Here is a 13643-nt window from a genome sequence, read left to right as displayed (position 1 = left end):
GGGCATTACATAGGGGGGGGATTCATCAAGGAAAAGTTATAAATATACAACACAGGTTATAAATGGCTGAATACAGAAATAAACGAGTTAAGAAGCCAGGTACAAGTTATTAAGAAAGAAACAATGGCTAGGAACAGGAACTTCATTCTATACTGCGGACACAAGGTCCAAGCAGGCGCGGGTAATGCAAAGGAAAACGAAATAGCAGTAAGCAACAAAGCGTACAACTATTTACACCCATGAATGTTATCTCACCGTGGGATCATCTGTTTCAGAAAGTCGTACAATTCCATTCATATATGGTCTTGGGGAAAGAAAAGAAAACTCAACAGCTAAGTGTGTCGAAAATATGTGCGTTTGTGCGTTTTGTCAGTGCTGTCAGGTGGGTCTGCTTTTAAAGGTGATAAATATTACAATTAATCTATAGCCAGTTTGTTATATTAATGTAGGGAGAGAAATTCCTGCCTAAGATTTTGCAGAGGGAGAGAGAAAGACAGAGAGATATATATATATACAAGCTTTGTTGATATGCTCGGGATGTTAGCCTGGCCTTTCGCCTCAGATGCTACTGCAGACGCTGAATGACGCTTATAGTATGTTCACGTACTTACACATATACACTATAGGTATAATTACGAAGTTTTGTATAGGCTCGCGGCCCGCAAGAACGTCAACAGCGGTATCGGGTGCGTAGCGCGCAGGTGGTGCTTTTGCCGTGGGCCCAGGATGCGCCACAGTCTCAAGCTCGGGTCTCGTTGCAGGTGTATTGCAGGTGTATAAACCTGTCTTTCGACCTACTTCTTGTTCGTGCTTCTGAAGAATGACACATAGCACCATGATGGATTGGCCGAGAAACGAAAAGCTTTAAAACTCGAAAGAACTGGATGTTGTGAAACGGAAAGCAATGGCGGCAACTACCGGTTTATTCCGCCTAAGTGAGCACTATAGCTTATACAACAGTGCTAGCGGAAGTCACAAGCTTACGCGTGAGCCTCACACGTGAGGGTTCCAGAGAATGATGACGGAATTCTGACAAGCAAAGCAGAGCCTGTGCGTGAACCTCTGGCCTGCACAATCGAATTACAAATAACGAATGACACTTGTACATATATTGTCGGGTCATAGGCACCTCTTCTTGGAACAGCCCACAATATCCTACGGCTTCTTCGAATTTCACACATTTCATATGTTTCGCCTGCCGCGTCCCCGGGTCACTGGCATACGTGCCACTGAGTGTACGCGCATACCTGACCTATTCACCGGAATTAGCGTGCGAAATTGTGCCGCAAGGAGTATAGAAGATTTAAATGTATTAATTGCATGTCTCACTTTTCAATCTTCATGCATACACATCTCCTCACTATTTTTCTCTGAACACACATCAAACGTCACCTTCGTTCTCATGACATCGCTGCCTTTACGTTTGAAAGTGTGTACATTCGTATTGACTTAAGTTTGCATTTTGCCACAGCCTGTAAACGGTAAACGATGTAGTACCATGGCGGCGTAACATTCAGAAATTCCTGAAAGGAGTCGCTCGGGTAGAGTAGGGTAGAGTAATTGTCGGCATGTCTCGCAAGGCTAGATCCGCCTAAACTACAACATCCTCCTCTTTGTATAAGCGTAAACATATGTGATGCGGTACTCTGCATAGGATGAAAACAAAGACAACTGTTACAATCGCAACCAGTTGCATTGCATTTGAAGAACCAATTCAAGAAGGAATTCCTTCACATGCATTTCAATATATCTGCTGGACCTGCATAATTTATTTGATTTCTCATTTTTTTGGTCTCGTAAAATCCATTTGATTCTTGGCCGAGTGAGTTTGTGCCGGTTTCGCAGGAAATGGTGAATTCCGTAACGAATTCCTCATACTGGGTGAGCGATATTGAAGAGAAGAAGAAGTAGAAGAAGCAGGCAGCGAGGCATCCGGGACAAAATTTGACACGACGTCCCGACAAAATCGTCTTTCCGGGACCATGAGCAGCTCAGAGCAGCTAGACAGTGCACCAGCGTCGACGCAAACGACGGAGACGTCGCCGGAGCCGACGCCTTTGCCCGCGGCGCAGGCATTGCCCCCTGAAACATCGGCGGCCAGCGCCGCCGCTGTGGACGCCACCCCGACATCGCCTGGCAGCGGCAGCCAGAGGGCCCTAGCAACACCTGCGAAATCGAGCACCTCGCTGGCCGAGTTACAGGAACATCTGTCCTTGCTGAGGGAGGGTCTCGCGGCCACAGAAGACTCCATGGACACCATGCCGCCCGAAGACTACCGGGAGCTCAAGACGGCACTGCTCAAGGCGAGTACATGTCGCAGGAGGGCAGTAGCTACACAAATCGACGTGATAAACGTAGAACACATTGCCGATGTCTGTCCGTGTAAACGGAGCTCTATTAGTTTTGGAGAAAGGTGCTTTAAAACGCAACACATGTTATGTCCAGTCAGGTCTTCTTCATTTACAGATTACGACGTCTGCATAGTTTCGGGTTGGTTCTTCTCGTCCCACAGCTGTACGGTCTTCCGAGGAGGCTCCGTTCGATATGTAGCGAAAGGATCGTTGTGTAGTATCCTTTGATGACGTCATACTGCATCTTTGTGATTGATCAGTAGTTGTGGGCACTTTCTTCCAGTGATTTTAGGAGCGCAACTATTTTTACTGCCACGAAACTACGTGCCGACGATGTCGGCGCATTTAAACCGTTAGCTACTATGCGCATGCGTCATAAATTGGGTGAGCGGCGTAGGAACCCATGTAGCGCACAAACTTTAGCCAACCGCCACATTCAACCGGGGCTGATACATGCTCATGAGAGTTAAGGGTGCGGAAAGGGTGCAGAATTCGTGGCCCGAATTAGGCACTGCATGACCCGATAAACACTGCATAATGTGAGTGTGCACACGCAGTCGGTGGAAGTTAGAAGTACAACAAAGTCGCAAAATGATGCTAAGAAACATTCTCTCTAACCTTTTGCCGCTGGCTTCTCGGCCAATACCCCATAGTGGGTAACGCCACAAGCGAGGAACAAGCAACCAACCAAATGTTCTCTTTAAAGGCAATGATTGTGTTCATGTGGCTTCAATAATGATCATACGGGTGTCTCTTGTGATGTAGTTAAGAATAAGCGCAACATTATAAGCCCTTCCTGTCCTCGGCAATCACCCCCTAATCTGTTATGACGAGTTGTACATATACCCTTTGTATCTGGCCGGGAAAAAAGCTTTAAAAAGGGAATCAGGAGATTCCGATCCATAATCTGAACTTTCACAGCCGGCACAATCAATGCTGGACAAGTCGCTGCAGGGAAACTACGGTGGCTAGGGAAATTTCACGCGGCTCACCACATTTGCGCTACTTTCCAACAGCGAAACTGTTCGTGGGGGCTAGGAGGGTTCGAAAATGTTACAGATGTGTAGTTTTGCGGTTGTGCGACGAAACTTGTGCAAACAACGAAGCCCTGTAGTATGGCGGAATGCTGGAAACAGACCAATTTCTAGAGTGTGTAGGGGTGAACTGAAAATTGCTAAACTTTCGTCTCCAGCCTGTTTACCAGTGTTACATAACAAATAGTGACCAACTTTCTTCGCTTCCCTGAAAGTGCGAGAAACGGCGCCGATTTCACATTAAAGTAAGTTTTTTTCGCACACTGTGGGCAATACGTACTGAAAATTTCAAGTGTGTGGGTTAATTAAATGCCTTGAAAATAATGACTGATTGCTCGTTTCCTAATAAGTTTATACTTATTTGTTTATACTTAATTGAAAAAGAAGCACGTTGCGGGTGACGTGCAATAAATGTTTTACGTGCTTATGCTCACTGGAGAACATTGGTGAGATTTACCTTTTTCGGGCGTTTAAGTGTCATATTGCTGTTACCCGCAATACTTCCCATGTAGTCGTCAAAAACTGTCCTTGTTTCAAATAAGTTGTCTCTCTATAAAAAAAGCGTGCATGACACGAAGTTCGAATTCGACAGAAAGTGTGGCACATTTTAGGTGTAACGCGCAGCTAAAGTTTAACGTTTCTCACCTGATTAAAATCGTTGAAAATATTGACGAACCATCTTGTTTACTTCTACTTGCGAGGTTTGCAATTGGTTCCCTCAGTGTCCTCAATGAGCTAAGCAAAACACCTTGTTTATCGGGTATGCGTAGGCAAAGATCACAGTGCATGGGTTAAGTGCGTCCTTTCCAATATATTATGTATTAATGTGTTCCGGAGCGTCCTGGGTGTCCCTTACTAGCGGCGCGAAATTTAGCCCGCTGCCTTGGCGGTACAAGAAAGACTACCGAGAACAAACATAGCAATAATTAGGAGGAATGCTGAAGTAAAACTACGTGCGAAGTTAAATATGTGTGAATCAAGCCCATGCCTTTGCAAAAATAACAATTCTTAGAGATGCATTCGACAGTGTCATGCGGCCGTTTACAGGTATGATTCTCAATGTCGCGAGAGAATTCTACATTACACCAACATTGCATACTTGGTCAAGGAATGCCTTGCCGGTAATGTGTGATCTATATTCAATGTGTGCGGGTTACTTGTGGCCTTGGCAATAAATTACGTCTGCAAGCCATTCGGTGCGTTATGATTATGTTCAACGAGCGAAGCAAAACCTAGCTCGTTACCTTGGCATAAAAACGAAAGAATCAGAGAATAAATTTGGAGAATATTGGGGGAAACAGTTTGGCAAATCAACGTGCGAAGTTAAATTCACGTTACATATTTTGTATAAAACGCATTCAGCAAGTACTCGAAAGTTTTACACTGTTTATTGCCTATATGCTTTCCAATTCTGCGAAAATATTTTACCTCACATCGAGCATCTATCCTTTGTAATTGGGGAAATGGTATTTTGCCCCTATTTTCATGAATGAGATGATCGTTCATTGATTCAGCCGGCATTCTCGGTGAACTGAACAAGCACCTTCTGTATATATGGTGAAGATGAGGGACAGGTTTTGGGTAATATGTTGACGAAAATTCCCCGTCTATATAACGCGATAAATTCAGTTGGTTTGTGTTCGTTGATCTTGTAATACATTGAGTACTGCTGCCGACGGAGGAACAGACCAGACAAGGTTCTCGAATAGCAACCTACAAACTGTTTATTGCAATCGATCATTGAAACTTTGGCATCGAGTGATCTTTGGTCAAGAGAGGATGCATAAATGTCTAGATTAAGATATATGAAGAAAGCAAGCAAAATCATGAGAAAGGAGCTCACTTGTGAACGACGAAAAAACACCGGATACGGCGCACGATTATCCGTCTCCAGGTATCCTGGCTACAGTTCTACATCACAGTTTTACCACGACCCATCATGGCTCGCGTGAGAGAGATCGCTAACACATCTGTCTTTCTTTTCCCGACGCCCAGGACATTCAAAATTACGTTCCGTCATCCTTGCCTGGCGTGCCCTATCGGGGTTGCCAGCAGTGCTGGCTGAACTTGCAATGTTGCTCGCCTAAACAATCGCGCAGGTGAGCAGCATGATATCCCAGATGGAAGCGGTCGCCGACGCGCTCAGCGAGAGACGCTTCAACCTCAGGAACGAGCTGCGCACGCTGCAAGACGAGAACGTCCACCTCCAGGGGGCGGTGGCGCACGAGCGCCGCAAGTTCCAGGCGCGGAACCGCGGCGGGCCCGTCTTGCACGGAGGGAGAGGCATACCGCTTCCGCCTCTGCCGCCTCCTCCTCTCCCTCCGAGGCGTGATAGTGTCTCCCTCTACAGCCCGACGCGTGCGGTTTTATGCTCCCCGATGCTGACCAGGTAGCGCAGCTTGCATGCGTGTTGTCGTGGCTAACGTGATTGATTGATTGATTGATTGATTGATTGATTGATTGACTGACTGACTGACTGACTGACTGATTGACTGACTGACTGACTGTAGCGGTTTAACGTACCAAACCAACACTAAGGATTTGGGAGAGGCCGCAATGGAGTTGTGGTCCGGATTAATTTTGTCGTCCTGGTGTTCTTTAACGTATATCTGAATCTACGTGTCAAGAGCGCTTTCTTAATTTAGACCCCAACCAAATGCGGCCGTCGCGGGAGGGAATCGGACCCGTCACCTCGTGCTCAGACAGACAGACAGCAGACAGACAGACGGACGGACGGACGACCGCTTATGGTGCGGCTCATAATGAGATCGTAGTTTTGGCACGTAAAACGGGAGAAAGAGAGAAAAATCAAGCAGAGGAAAGTCAGGGGAGTCAGCGCGACGAGCATCCGGGTTATTACCCTACACTGGGGGTTAGAAAAAGTAGGGGTGAGAGAACACTACGTGCACGCAGGAAGAGGCACTAGAGGAGTATAAATGGCCACTCAGGCCGGTACACTTCAAGAACTTCACCAGTGCACACCTAATCTTTTGCGTCATCGACGGATGTGGCCACGGTCCGAGTATCTTTGATTCGGAAAACCCAAGAATTTCTCAAGCGATTAGTAACCAATCAGCCATCTTACTGAATTCGTATATTAGGCAGTGCTCGAAGGGACCACATGCCTTTCAGGCTTTCTAGATTTTCCCACTTGTGGTACCGTGCTGTGCTCACAAAGATAAGCGGATTTTAGCTTCTCTTTCTGCGCTCTTCAGTTCAAATTAGGATATTTCTTTTAAAAGCAAGAAGTCCGTGTCTGATACGGTGGTGTTAAAGCAAGCTAATATTTTGAAGGCCCATGCGCTACACTGTTAAGGCACAGAGCTACAGCACTGCTGGACCGACTAATGACAAGGTTGGTTCCCTGGTTAATTTGGGTTTAATGGCGCAAAGGGAACTATGGCCATGCTGCGCCAAAGGACAAGACAAAAGGAACCACAACGTTAAAGCAGGTAAACCTGCATTACACTATAGTTGGTGTGAATAGCAAGTTTTCTCTGAAAAGTCGAACAAGTTAGTAAATGGCACTGGGGGGTCAGCTGCCAGTAATAGGGCAGGGTGTAATGGTATATGTAAATTATACAGGTTGTGCAAAAACTTCCGTCTCTGTATGTCGATGTGTGGACACGTCATTAGGATGTGTATGACTGTAAGACGTTCATGGCATTTTGCGCAAGTTGGCGGGTTTTCTTTTCGAAAGAGGAAATTTTGCGTCAGAAGTGTGCGTCCAATCCGAAGTCAACACAAGATCACCTAATAGAACCATATTGCTGGTGACTGCATGACTTCCACTCGCCAATTACAGGTTTAATAAGATGTAGCTTCTTGCTTAAGCAATGGTCCCGTTCGTCTTGCCAATTTGACGTCAAGGCCTTGTGAATCGCATTGATGCTATTTTTATATGGAAGTTATGTGTTAAGTTTTTGTTCGCTGCTATTCATGCGCCTTTATCTGCTGCTTCGTTACCCGGTATCCCAACTTGGCTTGGTACTCAGCATAAACTAATTGATCTGCCATATTTATTTGACGTGAATGTGTTTAAACTATGCACTAACAGGTGTTCGCGTTCGGATTTCACGTGCAGAGCCTTGAATATGCTTAATGAATCTGTGTATATGACTCGGTTTTCGTGTTTGTCAATGATATTTCGAACTACCGTCCATATTGCGTATACTTCGGCTGTGTAGACAGAGGCATGCTGTGGTAACCGAATACTTGTTTCATTGCAATCTGTTACGGCTCGCATACCCACGTGTTTTATGTTTTAGGGCCATAAGAATAAAATTTTATGTAATCTTTAAAGAGAGAGAAATTTATTTACAGAAAGGCACAGAGGTCGGCCTAAGCTATAACTTGCTCTCGCCTGCTACTCTTATTTGTCCTGAAGAGTGCGGAATTCTTGTATAATGTGTTCGTGTGGGGTGTCTCTTTTCTTTAAATTTATTAGTGTCCAGTCGCATAACGGTGTGAAATCGCACCACGGGGGAAAACATCGTGGCTTTCTGGCAACCTGGAGGGCTTCGCGAGGGATGTCATAATCCGTACAATTTTCCTCGTATCGCAGGACAAGCGGCTCAGTGATGTTCGGTTTATTTGTATAGTGTGAGCGTGAGCTGCACTGTGTAACGTTGTTGTAGCATATGTGTTGTGATTAGGGCTTGATTCTGAGTACATATGGAAAAGTTAGTCGCACTCTGCGCTGCTGCAAATGAGGTTCATTACATATAACGTATAAACTCAGGACAGTCTATGTTCTGTGAGATCCACTTGTGAGTCGTATTCCGAGGTTATGAACTGGATCAAATCGCCCGATGTAGAACTGTCTGGCTGAACCATATATGATGCTACCACAGTCTAATATGCGGCAGATGCGTAGCAAGCATTTACGGTCAGAGCACCAGCGCTTACGGCACAAGACGTTGAGGTTGTTAGGTGCATTGTTCGCTTTAATTTTAAGACTATTTATGTGCTCGAGAAAGTACAACTTTTTACCAAACAGAACAACAAACTTGTCTCCTTTTTTACTGGTAGCGTAGCTTCCTGTTGCTTAAAGATGAGATCTGGTTGTAGACCTCTTTTTTTGTGAAAAGACAACATTATTAGTTTTTTTCAGTTGAGAAGCGAGAACAGTTATCGGATGCCCACTGCTTGAGTTTGTTTAATGCAATTTGGATTTGCCGTTCACAGGTTGCCAAATTTGAGGCACGGCACTCAATTTGTAGATCATTCACATATAATGAGTGCTTTACAGAGGACGGAATAACGTTATTGATTGAGTTTCCAACGATACTTGTTCTTCCAACCTCACATCCCAATATAGCAGACTTTCTAACACCGCAACAGGTCGACACATTCTACAAACTCTTTCTATCACTCCGGCACCCATCATCAAGACTAAATACACCATTCCACATCACATACACGAAAACCTCTGCATCCCCCCACTTCCTAAAAACATGCACCCTGTGCATCACAAACAGCGCAGGAGGCAGCGAGCAAAGGCTCTCCAAAAACAATTCTCCACCTCTAAAGACGTGCTCTATGTTGATGCCGCCGAATATGGGAACAGAAATCATTACGCAATATCAGTCATTAACTCTCACGGCCAGGTCGCTGCGGCCGCCTCCATTCCTGGCTCTTCCTCGGAGGAGGCGGAGGAAGCGGCCATAGCCCTGGCCCTCACAATTCCAAATTCATCAGTTATCGTTAGCGACTCCAAAGCAGCCATACATAACTTCGGAGCGGGTAGGGTCTCTAAGCCAGCCCTTTCTCTCCTCTTGGCCCATCCTTTCCAGCAAACTGTGGCATTAATCTGGACTCCCGCGCATGCGGGCCTTGCCGGAAACGAGGCGGCTCATGCCTGTGCCCGAGGATTTACTGTCCGGGCTCAGGCATCAGATGTGTCGGACCTCGCCACGGAGGAGGCACCGTTTACAGCGCGGGATCGACTTATTACTTACCACGACATCTGCGCACACTACCGATTAGACCGCTTAACCTTTCCGCCACTCATGGGCAAATCCCCGCGTAGGTGTGAAGTTCTGTGGCGACAGCTGCAGACTCGCACCTTTCCGTCCCCTTACCTCCTCCACCGCATTCATCCCGCCATTTACCTTTCTCCCTCTTGTAAATTCTGTGTCTCTCCCAAAGCAGACTTAAACCACATCATGTGGGGGTGCCCTAAGCACCCCCTTCCCCCTTTCCTTAAGCAATTAATATCTAGTGAGGAGCAGTGGGAGGCTGCCTTGCGCAGCTCCAGGCCCGATCTTCAGGAGGCCATCCTGGAGTGGGCTAAGAGGATAAAGGAGGCCTACTTCAAGTAGTTCCTCCCCCACCCTCTATTCCATTGCCCCCTTCCCTTTAAAGAGGGATAAATAAAGTTTTTCATCATCATCCAAGTATGCAGTGCATGCAGATTTAGTGCTTCTTGTGTGTCCGCGTGCCTGCGTGTTGCAGGTACGCCACTTAGCGATAACCACTTAGCCACTTAGCGATAATGAGACCTGCCTGATCAGTTTATATTACTATACTTCCATAAGCAAGAGTGTCATCCCTTGGAACAACTTACGATGAGGGGATGCATGGTCAAACTGATATCTTGAAATAAACTACAAAACTCTATGTGGGCTGAGCGGCGTGCTAATAAAGATACGGACGGACGAGGAACAGACGCCACTTGTGGAAAGGAAATAACAACCGGCCACAACTCGTAGCCAGTCGGTGTAAAGACGAACCTGCATCAGGGCTTCTGGCACCTCTGCAAGCTCAGGCACTTTTTTGCAGCCGAGGTCCCACTTGTGCCCATGCAGGAAGGGAATGGAAGAAATTCAGGAGCAAAAGCGAGGAGTCAAGTCTGTCTTTACAGCGACTGGCTAAAAATAATTGACTGTTTTCTCTGCAGAAGTGGCTTCTAACCCTCGTCGATCCTGTTTCCGCGTCTACTCTTTGCTCGTGTTTTTGCATGCCTATAATCCTACACTTATTATATTGTGTAGCATGTACTCAGTGACTAGCTACAGCCTTACAATACTCGCACTGCCAGGCTGGCTAACCACGTGACAGTTTGAGCAGGCCGAGCTTTGCCAAGTTTTCACGGGATTGCCAGCTAAAGTATCGCGCTTGGTGCTACATTTTCAACCTTGTCCTCTTTGTATCGCGGTTTGCAGGTACCGACAACTCAGCGACAGTGAGTCGTCCCTGATCGACTTGACGAATGACTGCATTGCGAGCAGCGCCTCTTCCAGCAGGGTGGTTGCCAGTGTGGCCAGCGGTACCGGTCCATCTGCAACCACCAGAAGGGGGCGCGGGGTTTCCCGAGCCTGGCGGGGCGGAAGCAACACAACCGGCACCATGACAGGTGAGAAGCAAACACTTCTCTCATATGGCTAAGAAGACGGCTGTTATGTCTACAGGGTTAATTTCTTTACGCGATATTCAGCTACGACCTAATGATTATGGTGATTGCTAATGGCGAGAAGTAGACATCTATAGCCTGCGCTAACAAATAATAAGGTTGTTCTGTGTATATTCCAAACCACCGTTCTTACTTTATTTACTTTATCAGAGACAAGATCGTAATTATCATCCACATCCAAGAAGGCCACCTATGTCCACTGCAGCATCGCAGAGGCCACGGCATTGTACGGCTGAGCACGAGGTTACAGGTTCAATACCAATCACGGCGGCTGCATTCCAATGTGGCTGAAATAAACAAAAAAGGCACTTGTGTACCATGCGTAGGATGCACGTTAATGAACTCGACGTGGTCAAAATTAATCCGCAGTCGGCCCCCACGGCGTGCAGACAATCAGGTCGTAAAATCAGATCAGGTCGATGGCACGCAAGACACCAGGACTCCATTTAATTTAGCTAGCACTATAACCTACATTGTATCCACTGTAGGACGGTGTCACCTTTCTCCACCTTCTCCAAACAATATCAAACAACATCGACTTCACCCCAGCCCATACCATCCATCCTATGGTTGCGAATTTTCGTGCCTTACAAGCCACGTCTATCGTCTTCGACTGCGTATTTCCCTCCTTTGGCACTCATTCTGGTGGTCGGTAGACGACTTGTTATCGGTTCTATGATATCTCAAGATTTTCACAACAGCGTATAGTGGGCTCAGTTCATCTATCAAATCCGAAAGTATATCCTCTCGCAGGCTTGAGGCGGTCTGGCGGCTCCGCGAAGAGAAGCCGCGGCTCCGCCAACAGGTCGAGGGTGCGGCGGCCACCGAGAACGTCGTCGAGCGGTTGCGAAAACAGCGGCTGCTCGAACTCGCCAGTCATCGTAGCTGCGCCGGGAGGCACACTGACGATAAGCACCCAGGACTCGACGCCGCCGCCCACCTCCACGCCGGAACCGGGACGGGACGACCCAGATCAGAACAACTAGTGCGTTCCCCTCAGAAGCGGAACGAGAAATTCGCGAGAAAAGCACCGGCATGCTTCGTGCCCATAGGCTCGACCCTGGGCTAAAGCGCGTTATGGACGCCACCGAATGCCGCCGTTGTCGTCGAATTCAGTGACGTACGTCTTCGTCTTGAGCCAATCAGGAATACCGTATAAATAGCATGTTCTGTTTGTCCGTCCGAACAGGCTGCTGGCATGGCGAATTTGATAGGGCGGCGTCACTAGCACGTGTGGAGCCCGGACTATGTATGAATCACCCGGAAGGACACATTGTGGTATATACGCCATCCGTCCTAGTCAACGTTACTGTTTTCGTATGTGTCGATCACAGAATGTGTTAAGACTTGCAGCTGCATTATGGACTTCGGTGGACAGCATTAGGCTAGTTGGATGATTCACTCCACAGCGTGACTAGAAAATTGCGCCAACAATTCGAGAAACAAGGTATCAGTACATGTGCACGTGATTCGTTGTCTCGAAATAAAAGAAAATACAGGACGTAACTGGGTAAAGAAACGAACAAGCCTGGAGATCACTTAGTAGTGGTTTATTGACCTACAGGGCCTCCTGGCGTGTCCTGGAGCGGTCGCTTTAGGCTACGAAACGTGTGAAGCTAAGAGACAGCTGCGATATTAAATGTTTATTTGTCGAAGGTGCGTGACACACAAGCTGCTAGCCATAAAAGAACTGCCTAACGATTAGGACAGTTTAGAGCAAGGCTGTTAACGTACTATCTTGAAAAAAGAAAGCTGGTTAGTTTTCTTTTATTGGCGCGTAATTGGAATGTTAGCGCATCGCTAATTGGAAATGACACGAACTCTATGGCTGTACGGGTGGAATGTTGTTGAAATTCCATTGGCGGCAATCTCACCGACTCTTGGTTAACGTTGCGCACACGGCCACTGCATGCCTTGATGGCACATGGTTGTAACGGCGCATGAGGACAGGACACAGAATACACAGTCGACAATCACCGGTCCTTCTCGGTGCATTGTTTCTGTGTCCTGTCTTCGCACGCTCTATTATAACCATGTTCCACCAAGACAGCGAACAATTAGCCCATCTTAGTGTCTTAACTGTATGCCATGCGTCGCTAAAAATTTGGAGGACGCTTAAGCTTCACCTTTAAGAGTTTAACGCGATAGCATCCAAAGATCCCTGACTGCTTCTCACACTTCTCGGCAACTGGAGCGTATGTAATCGTAGTGTTACCGGGAACCCTGGCCGAGAACGCTATACAAGAAGGCGGCCTTTCTTGTGGAAATGCGGCCTCTTGCGTGGAGGCGAGCGCCATCTGGAGGTTTTGCAAGGAATCGGGACGTGACCTCCGAGATACTCGCGCGCCGGCGCGCGCCAACCGCGGGCGCCGTAGCTGGTCTATGTATGGTAGAAACGCTGGAAAAGGGGTTTCTTTAAGTTTTCGCGTAACAGAATTACCTTTTCTCCTATAGTCAAATTACAATCCGACGTTATCCTGTCTGTAGGTTGTACGTAAGTCGTGCTTTACAATTTTTAAACGTATTTTAGCTCGCGAAATTCAATTAGTTCAGTAATTTCCTTGCGCCACATGGAGGGCCTGGGTATGAGTAGTACGAAAGTCTTTTTGCCTAGAAGTCGTTCGACAGCGGATTTTCAGCGAAACAGGCCCCTTAACGCTACCACGTTAATATTCTTATTTCTGTCTGTGATGAACTACATATAGCGAATGCAAAGTAATTTATTATATCCTTCACTTTAATATTTGTAGCGTCTATGTCGCCATATTGGTGCCTACGATTGCAACAAGTGTATGACGTGCTCTTCTGCACAACGGTTGAAGAAACGATGTACTCACTACAGTA

General features: G+C 46.8%; 1 protein-coding gene across 1 annotated transcript; it reads left to right on the top strand.

Annotated features, from left to right (window-relative positions):
- The first annotated feature begins 1848 nt into the window (after window positions 1-1848).
- LOC139050608 (uncharacterized) lies at window positions 1849-12931 on the top strand. The gene is made up of 4 exons (XM_070527188.1): window positions 1849-2303; window positions 5485-5774; window positions 10552-10742; window positions 11553-12931. Exons 1-4 carry the CDS (start codon window positions 1983-1985, stop codon window positions 11783-11785), a joined length of 1035 nt encoding a protein of 344 aa, XP_070383289.1. The 5' UTR covers window positions 1849-1982; the 3' UTR covers window positions 11786-12931.
- Window positions 12932-13643: the final 712 nt, after the last annotated feature.

This window comes from Dermacentor albipictus, chromosome 10 (genome assembly GCF_038994185.2).
Source record: "Dermacentor albipictus isolate Rhodes 1998 colony chromosome 10, USDA_Dalb.pri_finalv2, whole genome shotgun sequence".
Taxonomy (NCBI): domain Eukaryota; kingdom Metazoa; phylum Arthropoda; class Arachnida; order Ixodida; family Ixodidae; genus Dermacentor; species Dermacentor albipictus.
The sequence above is the reverse complement of the archived record's forward strand: the minus strand, read 5'-3'. Positions and strand labels throughout refer to the sequence as shown.

Excerpts from the sequence above, each read along its gene's own strand:
- LOC139050608 (XM_070527188.1), top strand. The coding sequence starts at position 1,983 with ATGAGCAGCTCAGAGCAGCTAGACAGTGCACCAGCGTCGACGCAAACG. Across the intron at positions 2,304-5,484 it reads TCAAGACGGCACTGCTCAAG|GTGAGCAGCATGATATCCCA; the intron begins GCGAGTACATGT and ends ACAATCGCGCAG. Across the intron at positions 10,743-11,552 it reads CACAACCGGCACCATGACAG|GCTTGAGGCGGTCTGGCGGC; the intron begins GTGAGAAGCAAA and ends ATCCTCTCGCAG.